The 24,183-nt window shown below is 34.3% G+C and overlaps 1 protein-coding gene across 4 annotated transcripts in view; it reads left to right on the top strand.

Annotated features, from left to right (window-relative positions):
* LOC131846219 (forkhead box protein P3) overlaps positions 1-23,914 on the top strand; it is a 60,694-nt gene extending 36,780 nt beyond the window's left edge. For 2 of the 4 annotated variants that reach the window (XM_059195468.1, XM_059195471.1), the window contains 16 exons: positions 5,239-5,327; positions 5,980-6,088; positions 6,772-6,984; positions 7,446-7,557; positions 7,980-8,096; positions 8,764-8,872; positions 9,227-9,405; positions 9,691-9,768; positions 9,925-9,969; positions 10,080-10,156; positions 10,513-10,614; positions 11,330-11,478; positions 20,480-20,555; positions 20,957-21,048; positions 22,200-22,348; positions 23,050-23,914. In XM_059195468.1, coding sequence (XP_059051451.1) covers positions 5,239-5,327; positions 5,980-6,088; positions 6,772-6,984; positions 7,446-7,557; positions 7,980-8,096; positions 8,764-8,872; positions 9,227-9,405; positions 9,691-9,768; positions 9,925-9,969; positions 10,080-10,156; positions 10,513-10,614; positions 11,330-11,478; positions 20,480-20,555; positions 20,957-21,048; positions 22,200-22,348; positions 23,050-23,213 — 1,860 coding nt within the window. In that variant the 3' untranslated portion in view covers positions 23,214-23,914. The remainder of the gene's footprint in view (positions 1-5,238; positions 5,328-5,979; positions 6,089-6,771; positions 6,985-7,445; positions 7,558-7,979; positions 8,097-8,763; positions 8,873-9,226; positions 9,406-9,690; positions 9,769-9,924; positions 9,970-10,079; positions 10,157-10,512; positions 10,615-11,329; positions 11,479-20,479; positions 20,556-20,956; positions 21,049-22,199; positions 22,349-23,049) is intronic. The other 2 variants (XM_059195469.1, XM_059195470.1) reach the window with 2 other exon arrangements.
* Positions 23,915-24,183: the final 269 nt, after the last annotated feature.

Here is a 24,183-nt window from a genome sequence, read left to right as displayed (position 1 = left end):
ATTTTCTTATTAATTTACGTATTTTGTTATGTAAATTGCGTCAATTATATCCTTATAAGCAGCGAATAATACTAACATTTAAACATATGTCTATATTTATATTATTTTCATCTCATCTCATCGTATAATGAACAGAATTCATCTCTTCGGCGAGCTAGCAATGATTTTAATAGAACAGAAAATAATTTATTCAAATAAACTTACATTGAAGCACTATTGAATAGTCATCACATTTTTTTTAATCTACCGCTCATTTGGAAAGCTGTCTCATCACAAGAAGAACGAACAAGAAACTTGTGTGTTGCTCTTTTAAATAATTTTATTCTTACTTTACAATTTAAGTGTAACAGTGTAATAAACTATCTAAAACTGTTAATTTGAATCATCATCTGCTTCTCCTTATCCCATTTATTTGTTGGTCGGCGTAATATGTTTTTCTCTTCCATTCATCTCTGTTCGCAGTCATCTCGTTATTTACTACCTTTCTCACCATATCATCTTTCACACAGTTCATCCATCTCTTTTTCGGTCTTCCTCTACCCTTATAACCATCCACATTCATATGTGTGTTACATAGTGTGTTCATAGGATATGATCTCCATTCCTACGCATTACATGCCCATACCACGATAGACGATTACTCTTTAATCTCTCCGACATGTTAATTTTAATCTATTTTCTCTTAATTTTAAGTAAGCTCTTCTGGAATAATAAATAATAATTATATATTTTGTATTAATTCATTATTTGTTACTGTACTCGAATAATAGTAATATTTAAACGCATGTTTATAGTTGAATTATTTTAGAACTTACTAGAGAATTGTCAATCAATGTCATCTCAATGAATTTTAAACAAAATTCTTTTCTAATATATTAGAAAAAAAATGATTTAATATTATAATATTAATTCAGCGAGACACCAACTACATAAGCCCTTCATTAAATAATAAATAATTTTATTGAAGAATATATCTACCCTTGTATATATTTTGTATAAATTCATTATTGGTTACTGCAATCTAGTTCTTATCCTAATTTTATTAAAGTACGCTAACGGTATACGATGGCAGATACCAGTGGAAGAAGATAATATAAGAATGAAGTCAGGTCAGTTAGCACATCGTGATAAAATCACTTGGTATCCAGGAGGAACCGTATGGCGGTCAATCAGACATAGTACTATGTCTGGTCGACCGCCATGCGGTCATGCGCCTTTGCGGTCATCCCCCATTACTAACTATAGCGCCATGCGCCTAAGTTAGTGATGGGGTTATTAGTCCACATTATATACAAACCTTATCCCCGCATATTGTTCTAATGGATAATAATGGAATGATCCACCCACCAGCGCTAATAGTTAACGCTCGCGGGGCACCAGTGGAGGATGATAAAATGAGCATGAAGTTACTGCATGTAAATTGACATTTTACAACAACGATTTCAAGGAGGAACCGCGTGGTGCTCAACCTGACATGGTACATTGCTAGCTATGGGGTTAGCCCACTTACCTAACAATGCCCTCGCGCTAAGATTAGTACTTACTAACTAGTAGGTCAGCCATACATACATATATACATACGTACAATCATGTAACAATCTAGGAGTTATGTTTAAAAAATAGGTCATAGTTTACATTACAGCTGCAACGGTGGTTTATGTTTGTAATAGTAACAGTATTTGTCAAAACAAATCTCTACAGTGACCTCACAGTGTAAATATGAGTGTGTATTGAAACTCAGCGACTTAGCAGTATTACAATAACAAGTGCTAACAATTTTTATTGATTTTCAATAGTCTACTATTGAATGTATTAATTTCATTTGTAATCAAATAGTATGACTTTTCTATAAATATAGATAGCCTTACTTCCGATTGTTGCAGATTCAATTCCACACGTTAAAAATATTTGTTTGTATTAGTCTGGGTGATTTCTATGGATATTAAGTATGTATTTACAAAAAAAATAATCCAAGTATTTATATCAGTCACCATAAACAAGACTGACATACATATGAAATCTAAATATGTATAACTCAAAGGTGAGACTGACATAGTGATCTATCAACGCATAGCCCAAACCACTGACGTTCGGGGGACTGAAAATTGGAAAAAGAAAAAAGACTTGAAAAAAGACGGGTCGGGCTGAAAATTGGCATGCAGGTAGATGCTATGACGTAGGCATCCGCTAAGAAAGGATTTTGATTAATTCTACCCCCAAAGGGATAAAATAGGGGGTGAAAGTTTGTATGAAACTTTGTCAATTTTAAACCGATCGAGCTGAGACTTTGCATGCATAAAGTTACTATGACGTAGGCATCCTCTAAAAAAGGATTTTATTAAATTCCACCCCTAAGCGGATAAATTAACGCGAGCGAAGCCGCGGGCAAAAGCTAGCAATTATATAAATTGTCTGTATAGTCACGACACTGACTAACTAGCCACGGTAATGCAATACCTCACACTTCGCCCAGTCCTCCTTCATGAAGGTGGGCAGCATGTTGGCGGCGACCCGGGCCTTAAAATTTGCGTTGAAAATAGACTTCTCCACTATTTATGAATACACTACCGACAATTTTTATTTATGCATATTATGCTACACAACAGACATACACAGAAAAATAAAAAAAATACGAACATGAATAATTAAACACCAGAAAATGTTTTCAAAATGTCTAAAGTATTATCTCAATAGTATATCAAGATGTCAGCATGCCATACAGCTGGCAGCAGAAAAAAACTCTATCTCACTACGCACTAGTGCATTTAGAGAGACATATTTTTCCATCTCAATTAAATAGCCCAAATATATGACATATTTCAGCATTTAATCAGCATCAATAATAATGGAAAGAATTAAGATCGAAAAACAAAAATTATTTATTGGCTACAGTCTACAAAGCATAGGTACATCCAACATAGAATGAGACATTCATTTGACGGTCTCGCTGGTCTAGCGGTTTAACACATCGCTTTACTTTCGATGGTCGCGGGTTTGATTCCTCGCACGGTGCAAACCTTTGTATTTATGAGTATGATTGTTTGTATCGATCTAGGTGGTTTCTACATATGTTATGCTACATGCATAGAAAAAAAATCTAAGTGTTTATATCAGTTGACTAGTATCCATAATACAAGCTCTGCTTTTCGTGGGACAGGATGGCGCTGTTTTAATTGTCCGAGGATATTTATTATTATTGTAATAAATGAAAATTGCTTTGCCGTTATCCAATTATTTGTTTATTTCAACAAATTGGATAAAAAAGATAATATTTTTCTTCTCCATTCCTAAATCACCTGTCATATTATGTATTATTATTTGTATGTCATCTTTCTCAAATCCTTTCTCCAATTCTCTATCCTTTAATTCATCGTTTGGTACATCACAAGTTCCATAATTTACCCATTTATTTATTTAAGATCAATGCACAAAATAAAATGTACATATAGCCACCTTGCGGCGTTATCTACCAGGCTACCATGAGTGGTGCGGAGAAAGATTGTTGGCGATGCACTATATGAATGAGACGTGTTAAAAAAAACATGTACAGCAAAATATATATGTATAAATTTCTATAAAATATAAAGATAAATATTATATTCATAATATTAATGAATTCCCTCAGCCACTGTGATGGTGTACAAAGTTATGAGTAACGCGAACACATGTTTGGTTAGTATTATGAACCACGTGTTAGGGTAAATTAAATAACATAAACAAAAGGTTACATCATCGTTGGCGATGTTGTAGGGAGTTGTTAATTACCCACACATACTGCAAGTATTGTATTGGCACAAGTCATTTGCTTTTACAAATAACATTTCTATTATTTGTACACTTGCTAATTCAATAATTTGTGACATCGACTTATGGCAGAAACCATCATGGGAGTAAATTCATAATCTATGGGAAATCTTACTAATATTACAACACTAAAGTTTGTGAGTATGGATGGATGTTTGATACTCTTTCACACAAAAACTACTGAATGGATTTGGCTGAAAATTAACAGTAATATAATATACATAACACACATATATAAATAACACATTGGCTATAACTTAAAAAGATTTGTAAGCTAGGCGAAATGTAATGCTAAACGTCAAGTGTGATGCAGACGAAGTTTCGCGGATAAGCAGGTATAATCATAAAATACATCGTATAGAATTATATTATTATAACTTATAAATATAATTATTTATAAATATTATTTATATAATTACTTAAACGTAACGTCTACGAAGTTTAGACAAATTAAAAGTCTCTTTGAAGTTAGTTGATAAATATTTGTTTGGCTTTAGATAGAAATAATTTTATTCAAATTAACTTAATATACTTTGGAATATACGTAATATTTTTTATTCTATCGCTCATTCATAAAACATCATAAGAGGAACGATCGAGAAACTTATGTTTATGCCTCTTTGTGTCATTTGAAACTTATTCTGAGAAATTGTTTAATATTATGTCTACAATCTATTGCTTGTGTATTTAGCAGAAAATTTACCTTCGAATTATACGAAGAAAAGAAACATATATATATGTATGTAAATTATTATTATTTAAGATTGAATTATAATTGAAATTACTACGATCGTTTAATGCCAGTTGCAATTACTATTGCCAGTTACAATTGTATACTCAAATGTATACTTGAACAAAATAAAAAATACATTTTTATTCTCTATGACTTTAAGCATCGTTTAAAGTCGTAATCAACAGTTAAACAGAAGATCGTGGTAAGTGGCAAGAGCTCTACAGACAAGAGCGTGGATCTTATATTTTGATCGACTGATTGACTTTAATACTACACTACCTAAAAAATACTGTACTATAATACCAAAAATTCCTGCTCTTTCAAATTAAGAAACTAATTAGAAAGTAGAAGACAACAGTAAACTAATTAAAATTTTGGCCATTCATGAATAATAATTTTGATTTTTTAATCGTGTTGACTAGAATCGAATAGAAAATCATTTATTCAAATAAACTTATATTGAAGCACTTTTGAATAGACATCACATTTTATTTAATCTACCGCTCATTCGGAAAGCTCTCTCATCACAAGAAGAACGAGCAGGAAACTTGCGTGTTGGTCTTTTTAATAATTTTTATTGTTATTTTTTTTTTAATAAGGTATCATCAAGAAATTTTTCAGTCAACTCTTGGCAGAGCAAGCGGAGCAGAATTTTCGTCATCTAGACTGCAAAATTAATAGTTTCATTTACGTTGTTACAGGGTCCGGAGCCGGCACTGAACTCAAACCCTGGTGGCGCCGCGAAGCCACCGCTACTCAACTCATTCGAGCTGGACCGCTGTCTGGACCGGTACATACAGTTGTTAGTTAATAGTTACACAAAGGTTTACTTTAACCCATTACTGCCTAAATGATCAGATATTGGCATTCAAGTTTGAACTATTGCCGTACAATGAGTGCGGCCAGAAAAATCTGAAATCTTTTATGTTTTCGAGGGTGCTCTTTCGAATGGTGAAGGTTATAATTTCGTTATATTGATTATGAATGTTTATCGGTAAAATTTCTTTATTTCAAAGACAAAGTAATAATTATATAAAAATTGCAGAAGGTCTCGGTGGTCTAACGGCTTAGCACACCGAATTACTTCTGATGATCACGGGTTCGATTCCTCGCACAGTACAAATAATATGATTGATATTGTTTTGGGTGTTTTCAATTAATATATTTACAAAAAAAATATTTAAGTTATCTAGTACCCATAACAGAAGCTTTAGTTGCAGAAGCAGAGCTAGTGTTATGGGTAATCCATCTAGTTCCAAGGTAAGCCTTGGGACTAGATAGTGCTGTATTAATTGTCTTTGGGTTATTATTATTATTATGTAAAAACTATAGTTAGCGTAAATACAATTTTGTAACCAACTTCCAAAGGGTCGATATTTAAAAATCGACATGGATATCGATTTTTTTCTATCGACTAAAAATTGAGGAAAAAATTGCTACAGAGACGAGTCCGGCAGGTGGGGCGGCGATGCGGCGCGGCGACGCCGGCGCAGCTCGCCCCCGCGCCGCGCCTCACCCCCTCGAGACCATGAGCCTCTTGCACTTGCTCGGGTAAACCCTTTTACATAACTACCCACCCACATTCCACAAAACAGTACCGCAGAGAGTAAACTGTATGTAAGGGAGTGAATGCTGATCATAGATATAAAAGTAACGAGAAAACTTAACTGAGTATATATTTATTCGAATTAGGTGTTATTTTGCGGAAGTCCATTCATCCAGTCCATTGATCGCCATTAGAGAAGGCCGTAATGGTAGTTGTGGTCGCACACATGCTCATTATAGTGGAATACACAAAATAATATAAATTCATTTAGTAGTAACTTAACTGAGTACTGTTATAGAGTTAAGTACTAGTTACTAAGGTAAGTAATATTATTATTAATATTATGTTTAGTTTCCTTTTAGGGGAAGCATACAGAATCGAGGGTCATAGCATTCATACATTTCTAGTTTAATCTACTTTCATAAGTTGTTATGACATACATACAATGCTTTTGGAAGTCTTCAACTCCTTCATTAGATAGCACACGTTCAATATAATCGTAATTGTCTTTACATTTTGCTGCAAGTTCTTTCTAGTCCTAGTTTTAACATGTTGCTTAATATCAATCATTCACAATTTAGGAGCTACGCTCTTATCGATGGAGCTCATGTCGCTTCCAACGATCTTCCCTTATCCTCTTTAAATTTTGTCTTCCTTAATATAACAATTCTTAATTTGTTTTATCCAGGCTTCAGCGCCTACATCTCCAGCGGGTGGCTCAGCACAATCCAGCCCTGCACCAGGCTCTCCCGGGGGCAGTGCAGGTGGTGCAGCGGGAGCGAGATCTCCTCTTCCATTGGTGCCACCAGACCTGCTAGCCATGCAGCTGTTAGATCAGCACTCTCAACTACAAGCGCTGATGAAGCAGCGATTATTTCATCAGCATCATATGCAGAAACAGGTACGAAATTAAATTTTTACATTAATTGGCCGACCAATGATTCACAGGTGAGTAATGGAATAGCTCTTATTATTTCAACTTTAATATTTTGATAAAAGTAAGAAAGAAGACAGGTTTATGTTTATTTTTAGTAACTTTCAGGTCATTAATTATCTAAAGATACATTTACAAGCTTTTGCATTCCAATATTAACTTAGGTCAGATCTTATCTTGTGATAAGGAAGGCAGTCCTATGCACATATCAAATGCATTATTGATCTAATTGTATTTTAAGAGATATATAATCATCATGATCATCATTGCCTTGCCTTTATCCCGTTATTTAGGGTCGGGGAAGCATGCTCTCTTCTTCCATTGAATTCGAATTAGCCATATTTTAAGATATATAGGTACAACGTCGACGGAAATTATGTAAAATTAAGTATGAGGGTTTTTTATTGTAAACATTGATTTATCTGCAGCATATGACTTCGGAGGCAGCAAAACGTCAACTAGAGCAATCACGTCTGCAGGATCAGATCAATTTGAATCTGCTGTCACAGTCTCATCTCCCACCACCTGATACTTCACCTGGTAAGTATTTCACTAAAGATACGATCTACATATATATTTCATATTTCATTTAACAACTTAAGTGTCCAGTTATTCTGAATTCACTGTTATATCTCACTCTACGATGACTAATACTTTTTGTTTAATAATGGAAGATAATTAATTATTGTCCATTAATGCATCCGCCTTAACTAGCGGTTCACGCGGGTGGGGCACCAATGGACAATGTTAAGATGAATATCAGGTCAGGTTAGTCAGTCCATCATGGGAAATTCACCTGAAATTTATCACAATGGTTACCAGGGAGTAAACATCAACCTGACAAAATGCATTGCTAGCAATGGTGACAATAGACAGCAGAAGTTTTAGAATTTTTAGTAATGTGGACATTACTAAAAAGTCTGTACAGTATATAAGTATTAACAATAATGCCTCGTTTATAGGATCTCTTCAACAGCAATTAGGTGCTCAACAGCAACAGCTAGTTCAACAGTTGCAAGCAGTACAACGCCAGTACCTGATGCACGGGTCCCTTCCCGTGCCACCCAATGCTCCACCGGGTAAGATTTTATTATATTAACGAAAAAAATTAAAGTCCAATGTATTTATTATTGATGGTTGAAATTTAAATCGAATAAATGAATAACACTGCAAGTTTAAATCAAAATATAAGAATTAATGTAAATTATATAATATGTATCCAAAAGACTTTATAAATGACAATAGAATTAATGAACAAAAACAATAACAACATACACTACAATCCAATGCATATTAAGAAAGAAAAAAGCTTAATTTAGTCAAGAATAAGTTGGCTAAATTAAGTAAACTCCTGAACTTTTGAACTTTTAGAATTATCTTTCGATAAATTGAGAAAAATTTATATTGATTCCTAAATTTGACCTTTTAGAATTAATTTTGATTAAAAATATTCAACAGATTTTTTAAGTCTTAAATAAATTATTTATTCAAATAAGAGTGATTATAATAAATTGTAATGCGAGACATAGTGAATATCTCATGTAAAACGGCGAAACTATTCACATCGTATACTGTAAAACTCGTACAGATAATAAGGTTATGGGACTGGAGACTAACTACTGATTTTAAAAAGATCATAAAAATGGGCTAATAATAATTAGTCAACAGTACAGACACAAATAATGTAAGAAAAGAAAAATTAAAATAGAAGTTTACTAAACTGATATTCTGTAAAATATTGTATAGGACTAATGTTATGGGGAGGCGAAATCGAGGAACATCCATTGTTTGGACGAGGTGTCTGCAAATGGCCGGGTTGCGACGCACTGGCTGAAGATTATCAAGCATTTCTCAAGTAAGTTCTCATATATATTCAATTTTGTATTATTAAACTATTATTTTAATATCAATATCAGTGATGTTATCAGTAACAGTATTTTTTTAGAAATTAGCATTAGCATTTGTTAATGTAAATATTCTCGATCTCATCAGTTTAAGACACTATTTTTGTATTAAATACCTGTAATATTAGAGAATTATTATCTTTTCTGTATTGTATATATTTATTTTATATACTGTATTTTATATATTATAGTAATTTATTGTATTTGTTTGAATAATTCGGCATAAGGATGAAAGATTTAAAACAATATTTCAATATAGTAAAAATATAGAGGGAGACAATAATTTTGAACAACATTGTTACCAGACATTTAGAAGCAGCGCATACTCTCGACGACAGATCTGCAGCACAAGCAAGAGTCCAGATGCAAGTGGTAGCGCAGCTGGAGTTGCAATTACGTCGGGAACGTGATCGCCTTGCAGCCATGATGAGGCATTTGCACGCAGCTAGGGACACGTCGCATCATGCTGCTAAACATCCTCATGGTGAGAACAAATAAAAAAAGTAGAAAAGGAAAAGAAACACTTAATTAAGTGCATATAAAATTGTAAGATATATACGTATAGACTATAGTTAATAAAAACATATAAAAAGAAGTCTCGACTTACCATAGACAGTGAAAAGACGAGGTAGATTTCCCTTTCACAAAAACTAGACTAACTACTATAGAATAGATTAGTTTAAAAAGGCATTTGATCTTCCAGTGAAATAGAATAGGCTATAAGTAATTAATTATAATGAAAGTAATACTTTTTTACTTTACATTTCAGGTACAGCCAGTGAAGGCGCTTCTCCAGGACCAGTTCGACGTCGTGTTTCCGATAAATCTGGTGTTGCTATTGCTGGAGGTATGTATGATCAGCATATCTATCATATAACATAGTTTCTATTTTATTATATACTCATAAATATTTAATCATTTTTATACAACAAGTTATCACCTAAATACAAAATTAATAAAGAGTAATATATGTTAGACTGTAGTATATATTTCTGTCTCAAAGGTCTTCCCTATATGCTCGAAAGAGCTGGATTAGATGTTCAACAAGGTAAAGTAATTGCTCAATGTTATCAAGCCCAATAGCTCAATTGTAGGTCTACAGTTTCAGAGTTATGTTTTATTTATTTTATTTTATATTATATCTAATATATTTTACAGAGATTCAGCGTAATCGTGAATTTTATAAGTCGGCAGATGTAAGACCTCCATTCACCTACGCTTCTCTGATACGTCAGGTGAGTTAATATCTTATTTGGATTTTTAACTGGCTTTTGATTAAGTAACTATACCATTTTTATTTCTATTACATTGAATATACATTACCTTTTTAAAACAAATATATAATTTCTTAGTGTTATTTAATCTGGCAATTACATAGTTTTGTACTTTTGATAGATACAATGAACATGAAAAATGTAGTTTCCCAAGGACTGTTACTGGAACCATAGTAATTTTGATGAATATTTTATTAAATTCATCTTCAACGATACTTAATTTATAACCTTTTTTGCTCTCTGTGTCTTCCATATATGTGTAACAATACAAATTTAGTAATTAATATTATTAATTAAATATTTTTTTATTGTTTTAGGCTATAATAGAATCTCCAGATAAACAATTAACTCTGAACGAGATATACAACTGGTTCCAGAGCACATTCTGCTACTTCAGACGCAATGCAGCTACTTGGAAGGTATGTCTTTAGAATACATTACTAAATATTTATATTTTAAAGACAAATGAAATATTTTATTACATGTATATAAAAATAATATGATTGTCATTTGTTATTATAATATATTAGGAAAAAGAAACACGATGACTATTAAAAACGTAATTATTATATTCATAGTAACTCTGTACAAGTTTATAACTGATGTGAGAGCAATACAAAGTAAACAATAAATCTAATACATTTTTTAAATCACTGTATTATCTGATGTAACCGTATGAAAAGGTAATAGTAGATTTTCGTACTATTTGAACTAGTAATAATTTTTTTTCAATATCTTCAAAATAGAAATATATAATATAAAACTGAAATTGTATATGTTAACTTTATTTTGAATTGAACGATATTGAAAAAAGTTATAATTATATATTTTTATTTTATGCCTACTTTATTTATAAGTGCTTTATTAATTGATGTTTAGATAATAATTATAAATAAGATAGTTAACTATAAAAAACTACTTAAATTTAATATTGCCGTAATCGATATCTATAAAACATTTTCTACATTACGTGTCATTAATAGAAAAGTATACTCATATGGTAAATGTACAGCAAAAATATGTTGTCACTTATCACATTTGGGGCTGCGAACGTCGTCACATAAGTGACGCGTGACAACAATTGTGACAACGCGCCCAATGTGAACGAATAAATACTAGAATAGTACGAAACAGAACGCGGTCCGTCACAACCTGTCGCTGCACAAATGCTTCATGCGGGTGGAGAACGTGAAGGGCGCGGTGTGGACCGTGGACGAGGTCGAGTTCTACAAGCGGCGGCCGCAGCGAGCCGCGCACGCGCCGCCGCCGCTCCACGCCGCCGGGTACGGGCCCCGCCGCCGCGCTCAGACCTGTTCTATGGCCGCCCGCACCACACGCGCCACACGCTCACCACACACTCTAAACAAACTACACATGACCCTACACTGCGCTCCACGCCGCCGGGTACGGGCCCCGCCGCCGCGCTCAGACCTGTTCTATGGCCGCCCGCACCACACGCGCCACACGCTCACCACACACTCTAAACAAACTACACATGACCCTACACTGCGCTCCACGCCGCCGGGTACGGGCCCCGCCGCCGCGCTCAGACCTGTTCTATGGCCGCCCGCACCACACGCGCCACACGCTCACCACACACTCTAAACAAACTACACATGATATCAAGCTACTGCACATGGCGACTCCCAACATTGTAATCAAACTACACATACACAAAAATATTAACTACTCACTGCATATATACACTCCCAACATGGTAATCAACACATATCCATAATCCACACTATACAGAATTTCAAAGCGCGAGATTATATTACTGTACACATGTGGGGTCGGTAGTAATTATAATGTAAATAAAATAGACCTTCAGCAAATGATATAATGTATATTAAGGAAAATTATATAAATCGATACTAGAAAATATTATTACAATTATAGTTGTATGTAGCGAGTGACGGATGACGTGAGAATATTTTATAGGTGAAAATATGGAACGTGTCTGTCTTGTCTGTAAGCGGCCAGTTGTCATGAAAAGAGGTAATGATGTGAAATGATTATAATACAAATATATACAGTACACCATAACACTCCCTTGCCGAGACCGTGTCACGGGCGATAGTAGTCCGGGAAGTGAACTGTCCTGCCGCTGCGTGTAGTACGTGGTCTCTCAGGTGCGGGTTGTGATCGCTGTTGTGTTGACGTAGAGTGCGGACTGGAGTCGTTGTCGCTGCGTGCCATATAAGCTGGTTTCAACCGATCTATGGTGACGGTAAGGTCCTTGCCTTGAACGTCGATCTTGTACGTCTTAGCTTCTCTTGAGATAACTCTATGCGGCCCCGTATAGGGTGGTTCGAGAGCTTTCTTGATAGGACCTCTGCGTAAGAATACATATTCTGCACTGGAGAGATCTTTTGGAAGGTAAAATGTTGGCTTACTGTGACACGATGCAGGAGTTGGTGTAAGCTTGGCCATATGTCTGCGCAAGCGAGCGACGAAATCCGTGGGATCGGATGTGGTGTTAGCAGCTGGAGTGAAGAACTCGCCAGGCAATCGGAGTGTCTCGCCGTAGACAAGTTCGGCTGCTGAAGATTTCAGGTCTTCCTTCCAGGCGCTGCGGATACCCAATAAAACCAGTGGCAGTACTTCGGTCCACTGTGGATTATTATGGCACATAATCGCCGCCTTGAGTTGGCGGTGTAGTCGCTCTACTATGCCGTTGCACTGCGGATGATAAGCAGTGGTGGAATTGTGTTGAGCACCGACCAGTTGTGAAATGTGCTGGAAGAGGTTTGACTGAAATTGTTGCCCCCTGTCCGTGGTTATGGAGTGCGGGCAACCAAAGCGGGCAATCCAGCCGGAAATGAAGGCGTTTGCACATGATTCTGCGGTGATGTCCACCAGTGGGTAAGCTTCAGGCCAACGAGTAAACCTGTCGATGGCGGTGAGGCAGTACCTGTAACCAGAAGAATGTGGCAAAGGGCCAATTATGTCGAGGTGAACATGAGAAAAGCGTTCGGATGGTATGGGAAATGTAGTGAAAGGTGAGAATGAATGACGTGTGACTTTGCTACGTTGGCAATCTGTGCATTGTTGAGCCCATAATTTGCAGTCACGTCGTATACCAGGCCATACATATTTCTGTGCAATTAGTTTGGCTGTTGCTGCTGCTCCGGGGTGACTTAAATTGTGCATGTTCTCGAATGCTTGTCGACGGAATGATGGTGTCAAGTATGGTCGATGATATGCCGTTGAGTGGTCACAGTACACATTCTCATCGGTCTGTCTTAAATCTAGTGCTGATCCTTTTCTGAGAAGATCTTGCAGTTCAGGGTCTTGAGCCTGATCGCGTGCGAGATCATCATAATTTATCTCATGCCCGATTTCTTCTATGCGAGAAAGTGCATCGGCCACAACGTTGTCTCTACCAGCAATGTGACGTAAATCTGTTGTAAATTGGGATATGAAGTCTAAATATCTGAATTGACGAGGTGAGCATTTATCTCGTTTTGTTTTGAATGCAAAGGTAATGGGTTTGTGATCAGTAAATATGACGAAATTTCGAGCCTCTAGCATGAATCTGAAGTATCTTATTCCTTCATATATGGCTAAAAGTTCACGATCGTAAGGACTGTACTTCTTTTGTGAAGATGACAGTTTGCGTGAAAAGAATCCCAATGGAGACCATATATCGTTCTGTCTTTGCTGAAGAACGGCGCCAATAGCTTCATCAGATGCATCAGTAAATAAGGCTAATTCGGCTTGAACATCTGGATGTGACAAGAGCGTAGCCTGAGAAAGACTGGACTTACATTTGTTGAATGCGGCTTCGTAGTCTTCGGTGACATTGATAGGAGTTGAACCTTTGATGTTTCCTGCGAGTTTTGAATTGAGGTCTCCTTGTATTTGTGCTGCATTAGGAATAAATCGTCTGTAGTAATTCAGCATTCCTAGGAATCTCCTCAATTCCTTGGCGGTTTTAGGTAGTGGATAACTTTGAATTGCTGTGATCTTCTCTGGAAGTGGGCGAGTACCGTATATGGAAACGTGGTATCCTAAAAATGTTAGCTCACTAACGCCCCAGACGCACTTTCCTGTATTGATTAATACGCCGTAAGCTTTGAATCTTTCGAACAGGATTCTAAGGTGTTGAAGATGCTCTTCCTGACTTCTGGAGAAGATAAGAATGTCGTCCAAATATCCGAATACAAATTCGAGTCCCTGTAGCACTTCATCGATAAATCGTTGAAATGTTTGGGCTGCATTTCTTAAGCCGAAAGTCATAAACGGGAATTCGAATAACCCGAAGGGTGTGGTGATGGCGGTCTTTGGAATATCGGCTTCATTTACGGGAATTTGGTTGTAGGCTTTTATTAAGTCAATTTTTGACAGTATTTGCGAACCTGATATGTGGTAACTGAAGTCCTGGAGGTGTCTGATTGGATACCTGTCAGGTATCGTCCGTGCGTTGAGTGCTCTATAATCTCCGCAAGGACGCCAGCCATCATCTTTTTTGGGTGCAAGATGAAGAGGTGATGACCAGGAACTCTCGGATCGCCGTGCAGTTCCATTCTGTAACATATCTTCAAATTCTTTTTTAGCTATGAGCAATCTGTCGGGTGCTAATCTGCGAGGCTGAGATGCAACTGGAGGTCCGGGAGTGGTTCGGATGTGATGTTGCGTGTTATGCTTCGGTTGGGTTAGTGCACCGGCAGGTCGTGTGATTTCAGGATACTGGCGCAGCAAATCGTGAAATGGTGAATCTCCTGTAACTGCTTTAATTGTAATTGTTTCCTGTGATGTATCTTAGCAATGAGGGGTTGAAATGGAGAGAGTGGTGAGTCCGTCTATAAGTCGATGATTGCGGCAGTCGATTAATAAATTGTAGTGACTTAAAAAATCGACTCCTATTATCGGCTTGGTAACGTCGGCCACGATGAATCTCCAATTAAAATCTCTTCTGAGGCCAAAATCAAGGTGCAGTTGGAGATAACCATATGTTGCTATGACTGTATTATTAGCTGCGAACAATTCATACCTGGTTTTAGGTCGTGGTCCTCTGGTCGCTGATTTTGGGAATACGCATAAGTCAGAGCCTGTGTCTACTAGGAACTAGACCTTGGTTTTCCTGTCAGTGACGAAGAGGCGGCCGTTGCATACTAGGCAGTCATTTGCCGCCACTACTGGCTGCCTGTGCAGTTTTCCGACTTGTATGTGCAGGGAGTAGTACATCGTCTTGCTGCAGCTCCGAAGGTTCTATGATACCAGCATACATCGTTGGTTTGTGATTTAGATCGGGAGCGGGATCTTGAATTAGTACGTCCACCATAGTAAGGTCTGCCTCTCGATCTGGAACGAGACTGATCTTGTTGCTTTAGTACTAAGGCTTGTACTTGGCTAGTTAACTCCTCTACTCGCTGGCACATGGTGTTGAACGCGGATTCCGGTACGGTTGACGTTACCTGTGCGATGGTAGGTGGTGCGATATCGTGTACATGATCAACCAAGTCGGCGGTGGCTTCAAGTGTGCTATCCTTTTGCAAAGCGACGATAGCCTGAAGGTTAGCGGGTAAGCGACTGGACCAGATAGTACGCAAAAGATCTTCACTTACTGCTTGTCCAGCGAGACTTTTCAGGTGACGCAAGAATTGTGAAGGCTTCCTGTCTCCGAGCTCTTCGTGCATCAATAATTGCTTAATTCTACGCTCCTTTGACGTGGTAAGTCGTTTTATAAGTTCGGATTTTAGTTTTTCGTACTTATCCGTAGGTGGTGGTGAAACAATTATATCTTTCACTTCGGCTGCGTACTGGTGATCGAGTTGACTGACCACGTAATAAAATTTTGTGGTATCGGCCGTGATGTTTGATAATGTGAATTGTCCTTCGATCTGAGCGAACCATACGGCTGGTTCTTCGGGCCAGAAAGGTGGTACTTTCACGCCAATTCGAAATGTGTCGGCTCCGGAATTGTTAGTATCGTTTGGTACATACCCGATTTGTTGTTCCATTATGTTGTATTTGTTCCAGTCGGTAGGTCACCAATGTGGGGTCGGTAGTAATTATAATGTAAATAAAATAGACCTTCAGCAAATGATATAATGTATATTAAGGAAAATTATATAAATCGATACTAGAAAATATTATTACAATTATAGTTGTATGTAGCGAGTGACGGATGACGTGAGAATATTTTATAGGTGAAAATATGGAACGTGTCTGTCTTGTCTGTAAGCGGCCAGTTGTCATGAAAAGAGGTAATGATGTGAAATGATTATAATACAAATATATACAGTACACCATACACATACAAAGCTTGCATAAATGCAAAGTTATAATCAAAATACGTATAAATATTTCCATACGAAATAGATATCTATTTTGCTGGCTTCATGAAAAGCGTTATACATTATATACTTCTAATCTCATAATGAATGTACACATACCATAAATACCAACACTGAATTGTATTTATCTTGACGTCTACATATACTACGCTACACACACACGACTCATACATCTACATATCAGTCACATACTCACAAGACTCGTACATATATATATTACACATTTCATAATCAAAGTAACAATAAATACAAGTAACACTATACAAATTACCTCGACGACTACATACACAACACTACATGTTATACACATACAAAACACATTTTATACTTATACAACACACTTACAACAATATAATAATTACAGTACACATTATTCAAACCCACAATAATCAGAAATTCCATAAAACATGCTATACACATACAAATCAAACACTACCCTTTTACAACTCACTACAGTTATATTATCAATATATACATACATATCTATAAATACAATCCATACTAAACAGTCCTCTTATAAATATAAAAGCCACGCCTTTTATATAAAAATGCACGTCTATGCAATTCAAATTTATGTAGTTGTATTTGTTTGCACAATGTTTACTATTTAAATATACACATTCAATTTGAAAAACAATCCTGGAGTTTACAATTTTACATATACACATAACACATAAACTGATTATCCTCATACATTCACCTGTACACATACCAAATACAATGAAAATAACAATTGTCACACAACACATACATCTGAAACTTTTCTCAAAACACCCACACAGTTTCACAAAAAAAACCTACTGCAAACTATAATAACAATAGTTTTTTTTTAAATACTTATACAAACTGTATGACTAAAATACAAACCCAATATGTACATCATACGAACTCGAAACATTTTGCAATTGATTCTGCAGAATTTTCATATTAGTTAATTATTAGTTAACATAAACATAATACTACACAATAATGATTGTTGTTATCATCAGGACATACACAACTTATAATTTTACAACACAACTTAAAATACACTTCCATATAATGACTAAACAAAATACATATCTTGGTCGTAACTCATATTACACATTCAACACAACTATCAATAAAATATAAACATTAATTAAAATTATTACAATAATAACAATTTACAAGTATATTCATGAACACATCACAGAAATGTACTAATAATAATCATTAAATTATATTAAACACATGAATCATAATATTACTCTAAACCAAACATTATAATTTGTGTACATATAATATTTTTTAATAAATTAAAAATAATTACCACTATAGAATTTACAACTAGTAAAATTTAAAAGAAAGATATTATACTCCTAATTAAATATTATGTTTAAACAATAAAAAATATCTATTGGGTAGAATTTATGTGATCGTATATACATACATTCTCATTTTCATTATAATCTATAAGACAATTATTATTAATTAAATATTACTATTATCCACAGATAGTAATAATAACCTACATATTTAAAATTATTTCAATTGCTCACATTAAAAAAAATCCATAATAAAATTAGCTAATTGCTAACATACAATAACACAAAACACAACAACACTGAACAATTTTCACAATTTAATATTTTAATCTTCTCTTAAATATTTTCTATCTAATCTAGCGATGTATCTAACTCTTATTGTGTAAATAAACGTTTTATCTCGTTACAGATTTGACTTGTAATTATTTGTGTAGATTTTGAATTGAATTTGTAAGTAGTGCTATAACCAAATACACATACATTTCTCCATTGGTTACGGCACTACAAAATGTGAAGGTCTTGTATTTTTCGTATTTAGGACTACTCGTTATTTGTGTGTGTACGTGGATTTCAGCAACGGTGAATAACGTTTTTCTCGCTTGCCTATTAACCTTCCTCCTGTCTTTCCCTTCCTTTGGGGTCTCTCTTCTTGGGCCATCGAACCCTGCATGATGAATCATTATTATAATATATTCTCCACGACGATCTTGCTATGCATCTATCGTTATTTCATTAAATTCATTTTGATTAACAAATACAAAGAATCAAAGATTCATGAACGATGGAGGCATGGTCGAAATAGATAAGTTAATGAGATGGGCGCCGGCCCTTTTGGCCATATGTGAAATTTGTTCTAAACGGCGATGAATTATAGAATGCGATCCGGACGAACCTGTCACTACACAAATGTTTCGTGCGCTACGAAGATGACTTCGGCTCGTTCTGGATGGTGGACGACGCGGAGTTCGTGAAGAGACGGCACCTGAGCCGCGGCAGGCCCAGGAAGTATGAGCCCGCGCCGGGCGCCAGCGCTCCGCCACCACAGTAAGGGCGCCGCCGCATCCCGAAGTTGCGACCGTCCAACGAATCTTTAGCCATTTCGCATTTTTCAGTCCACAGTCTGCACTATTTTCTTAAGAATTTTAACAAACTCTCGAATATATTGATTCAAAATGACACGAATTTATCAATTTATGAAGCTATAATTTTTTTTTTAGATATCTGTTTTAAAATTTCTAAGTTTAATATATAAATTATTTTCATTTCCTTTCTGTATTTAAGATTCAAAATGCAGATATGATCAAATTTTTAACAAAGTAATACCGCCCTATAATATTTCATCAAATGATGTTTGAGGTCTATATTTCTTGTCGGATCTAATGGTATCAAATTTGAAGTAGTGCTGTCTTGGATATTGGAACTAATGAAAATGCGAAAATTTTATTTATTTGAATTTGAAATGTACATTTCCCTGAAGCGGAGAGTCTAAATTATTAAAGTTTTTCTATTGTAATAAGATCATTTATCCAATATTTTGAATGGATTAAACTTCTTTGATATAAAACGAGAATCGTTGGACGATCGTGTCCAAAATAGCGTTTTGTATGTAAACGATTAAAAATAGCCTAAAATTATCAAAATATTATTGCATAATGATAATTTTAGGTGCATAATATTAGATCGATGTTTCTGACATTATGTAAAGTGTATCACTGTGAAAGTTTAGATTAATTAAATTGTCATGTTAGAATGTAACTAGAACACGTGATTGTTCCAATATAAATATAGTTAATTATGAGCTGGTGTCTGCTTGGAATTCTATTTTTAATAAAATCCGTATAAAGTACGTCATCAATATAAACAAGCATCCATCAGTGTCATAGACTCTTAGAGTGCAAAGCTATAACCGATTGTTTTGCTATATAGTTTTTAACATCACAATATAATATTACTTGTTTAAAATTAGCTTAATTCATATGTTGCTAATGTAATTTCCAATATTTTCTTTTGATTTGTATTTGATGAAAAGCCTTAAGGTGCTCGACGTTAAGTGAAAATGTCTACTTGATACGATATGCATGTATTTAAAATTATTGTAAACGAGGATCGTCGTTGGACTCCCAAGTAAGATTAAAGAGATCTTTTAACATTTTTTAATCCCTTCTAACTTTTGCATGTATAAGTATCCAATTTCTAACATTTCAGGTAAGTGTTTGGCCTATTCGCTTTGCATGTGCATTTTTGTCGCACGGTAGATGTATATTTTTCTTAAATTTATCAATAAGCTTGCCTTTTTATACTATTTTATTCTATTTATCTTTCTCTATCACACACAAACACACATCTCATATATACACTTACCACTTCTACAGACGAATTGGACTATTTTATTCAAAATTCAACACTCCACAATTTACACCTTCACAAGAAATTCTTTCGTTAAATAATTAAGGGATGGTTTTCAACCATTATTTTAGAAGAGGTCTGAAATGGCCGGGGTATGATTTTAATTTATTATTTATTTTTAAGTCAATGATGTTACAGTTCATTCCTTTATTATTTCGAGTCATGTCTTTACAATGAAAATTTAGTGTGGTAAATATGATAATAAATTAAATAAGGTTTTATAAATGCAAACAAAATTATATATTTATAGTATACAAATAGAAATTTGCAATAGTCTTTCTGTTCGACAGATTTATGGGAGCCCAAAGCCCTCCAATGATGACCAGCCCGCATGGCTATAGTGAAGCGCTCAAACGAAATCTTCAGGTATATATTACAATACTATGATCATACTATGATATGATTCTTTGACATAATAAAATACTATTATTAGTTAAAATTAAAAAAAATTCACTATCACAAAAATAGTCTGTAGCATTTAATTTTTCCAACATTGGATTTACAGAATGAGTCTAATTATCATTCTGTAAATCCAATGTTGGAAAAATTAAATGCTACAGACTATTTTTGTGATAGTGAATTTTTTTTAATTTTTAAATTTGTTACTCTGTTGTTATATGTGTAATTATCAGTCAGCCTAATTAAAATTTAGTGTATTAAATCAACTTTTTATTTTTATTTTTTACAGTTTACGTTAATTTGTGATCATGTATATATACATCATCGTTTATTTTTATACTAATGATTACATATCTCTATTCCTCTAGGGTATGATGGAAGATTGCAATTTGTCGTACATGTCCGGTGAAGATCATATGATGCAAACTGACGAGTATCCATCATCTCATGAAGATTACAGGTATATGGTTTATTATTAGAGCAGCAGCAATAGTAAATTTGCAGCTGAAACTGCAAATCAGCAAATGGGGTTTTAGGGAAAGAGCTTAAAATATATAATAAACTTCCTAAGGAATTAAAATCTATAAACAATATACATCAATTTAAAACTGCTCTTAGAAATATATTAATAGAAAAAACATGCTATACAATTGCAGAGTTTCTAGCTGATATATATCATTCTATACACATAACGTAATACAACGATGTCCACTGAACAAAATTTGTCAAGTTGCTGGGCCGGGTCAATGTGTATCTTGTGTTACTGTCACTACATTTTCCCTAATTAAATTTAAAAATATATCTGTATTTCTGTAATCATGCACAAATTCATTTGAAAAGAATAAGATCTAAGTTTCTTGTCAGTGCTCCCTAGCACGAGAGCACTCAGAACTGGCGGTAGATTTGACATATCATAAGTATCTGTAGACATACATAAATAATGATATTTGATTTGATATTCAGTAATTACTATTTTACAATATTGATGTTTATTACTAACATTTGGAAATGATCTTTTCAAACTTTGTTTTCAGTGGATTGTTGTTTATTTTGATTGGATTGTTTATTTCCTGTCTATTATTAATACAGTTAAACAGGTTTTAATACGAATAATTTTATCGTAAATAAAGATATGTTCAAGAAAAGGCATTTTACCTGCACCTGTACCGTTACCTTTATCTATACATATAAATAAAATTGGAGTGTCTGTTTGTTGTAATCTTGAAATAACCGTTTTTTTTACATGCATATGAATATAAATACGAAACATACACCAAAACAACATTTTTTACAGTTTTTGTCTGTCTGTCTATCGGTCTGTTTGTTCCGGCTAATCTCTGAAATGGGTGCACCGATTTTGACGGGACTTTTTTTGGCAGGTAGCTGATATAATAAGGAGTAACTTAGGCTACTTTTATTTTAGAAAAATAAAGTTAAATTTCACGCGGACGAAGTCGCGGGAACAGCTACTTTACCATAAAATTGTTCTTGTTAAAACCCGTTTAACTATATTAAAAATGAATACTAAACACGAAAGTATAAAAATAAGTTCTTCTTGCGTCTCTATTGCTACACATGTACAGTTAGATACACAATTCTCTTTATCTTCAGTCGTCCTCCCATAATGAATGGATACGGTAGCAGCAGTTCATCTCATGACGTGAAAGCGGAAGATTTAAGTGCATCTGACGCACAGGACATCAAGCCGAATATATACGCGCTCAAGAATGAGATGCAAGCTTCTGATTATTCCAATAAAGGTGACTAAACAAAATATATTCATTGAATTTCAAATTTTACTTAATTTCCATAAAGACATGCATCTTTTCTGCAAGTTAACTTACAAGAAAAGTTGTGACAATATTAAAATTTAATAATTTTAAATTTAAGTAAATGTAATCAATTTCATTTGTCTATTTATGTTTAATCAATTTCATTCTAACTGGCCTCTTAGTGTGACTAGACTGGATAATTGAGTGAAGTTCTTTATTAAATCGCTAAACTCTATCAGAATATTTTGAAGATAACGGACAATTTTCTTTTAAATATTATTTTAAGAATTTCTAAATTGATAGAAATAGAAATAGAATTAGGTAATATTTATTCAAATAAACTTAATATTTTCAAACTTTTAACACTTTTGAATAGTCAAGTTTTTTGATTCTACCGTTCATTCGGAATGCAGACTCATCACAAGAAGAATGTAGATACTATAACTTCATTTATTTTTATTATTACTTTATTTTACTTAATAACACGTAAACATTGTATTTTTTTCTTTTGTATAACATTATTATATTTAAACTTACGGCATAATATATGTTAAAAATGTACTTGCTTTTCTTTTTTGTATATTGCAATTTTATATAAAACTTACAAATTCACTTCTCTATAAAAAAATATATAAATTGTAATGTTATTTGTATTGAATTGTAAAACCTATTCATTTATTAAATTTCAGGCGATTACGCAAATTCCAACAAGGAGTCTTCAAGCAATAGATCTGGCGAGACGAGCCCCTACGACGACTACCCTCGTTCTGAGGATAGATACAGAGCCTCCATATCTCACATCAAGGACGAAGCCGAGAATCTATCCCTCAACGAGCAAAGATCTGATAAATAAACTGGCCGAAACCAGTTCGAACCAGTTAAGTGTTGCGAAAAGTGGTTATATCCGGTTATTAAAACCGTGCTATCGATGGATTGTATTAAAAACGCAATGTGAGTCGTGATTTTTTTGCGTAATAATATTTAGAGCTATAATGTAAGTATCACAGTATGTAATACTTTATATTTACGGGTTTAGATCTATTTCAAGTTATTTAGAATGGTGTTCTAGAACGTGTAATGTGTTCACTGTTGGACTTTTTATATTTGAATGGACGATCTCCGTACGAGGAATTGTATAACTGTAACCAAATATATTTTTTGTTCATTTTTTTATCACCCGGTTTTAACGGGACCCTTTGAAGTATTATAGGTTTTAATTATTTTATTTCTATTCGCCTTACGTTTAGGTTTGGTAGCTGTAATTCAGATATTTGTTAGTGATCTATTTATAGTGTATCTAAGTGTTAGAGAAATTTAGGCAAAGATGTGCGAGTGAACAGCCAATGTCGAGTAACCTTAAAAGGTCCATATCAATATTTAAAAATATTTAATCATCTTGTAACATACAAATAGTAAGAACAATAAGTAGTTGTATTAAATTATAATAATACATACGGTACATAAACGTTAGAACATACATTATTACGCATAGCGTTTCAGTTTACGCATTTTTATATTCATTTTAAAGACACACCCACTTTTTTGGAATTGATTTCAAAGATCTCATTTTAATTTGCAATAAATGATATATATAATTAATAACTAATACACTGAGGATTAAATATACAGAGTGGAAGATTTTCAGCCAGTGCTCAGTCGTAAATGATAAAAGCATGCACATAAACACGATATTTCGATTAATATCGTTGTTTTTTTGGTCCTTCGAGCCGATTTTTATTTTTTGTATTGTTGATATTTCTGTTTGACTAATGCAATTTAGCTGATTGTGGTAATGCATTTAAACTTACACTCTGTAGAAATAT

The sequence above is a fragment of the Achroia grisella genome, unplaced genomic scaffold, assembly GCF_030625045.1.
Source record: "Achroia grisella isolate CSIRO2021 unplaced genomic scaffold, CSIRO_AGI_Agris_v1 utg506, whole genome shotgun sequence".
NCBI classification, from domain to species: Eukaryota; Metazoa; Arthropoda; class Insecta; order Lepidoptera; family Pyralidae; genus Achroia; species Achroia grisella.
Note: the sequence above shows the minus strand (reverse complement) of the source record. Positions and strands in the feature narration are given on the sequence as shown.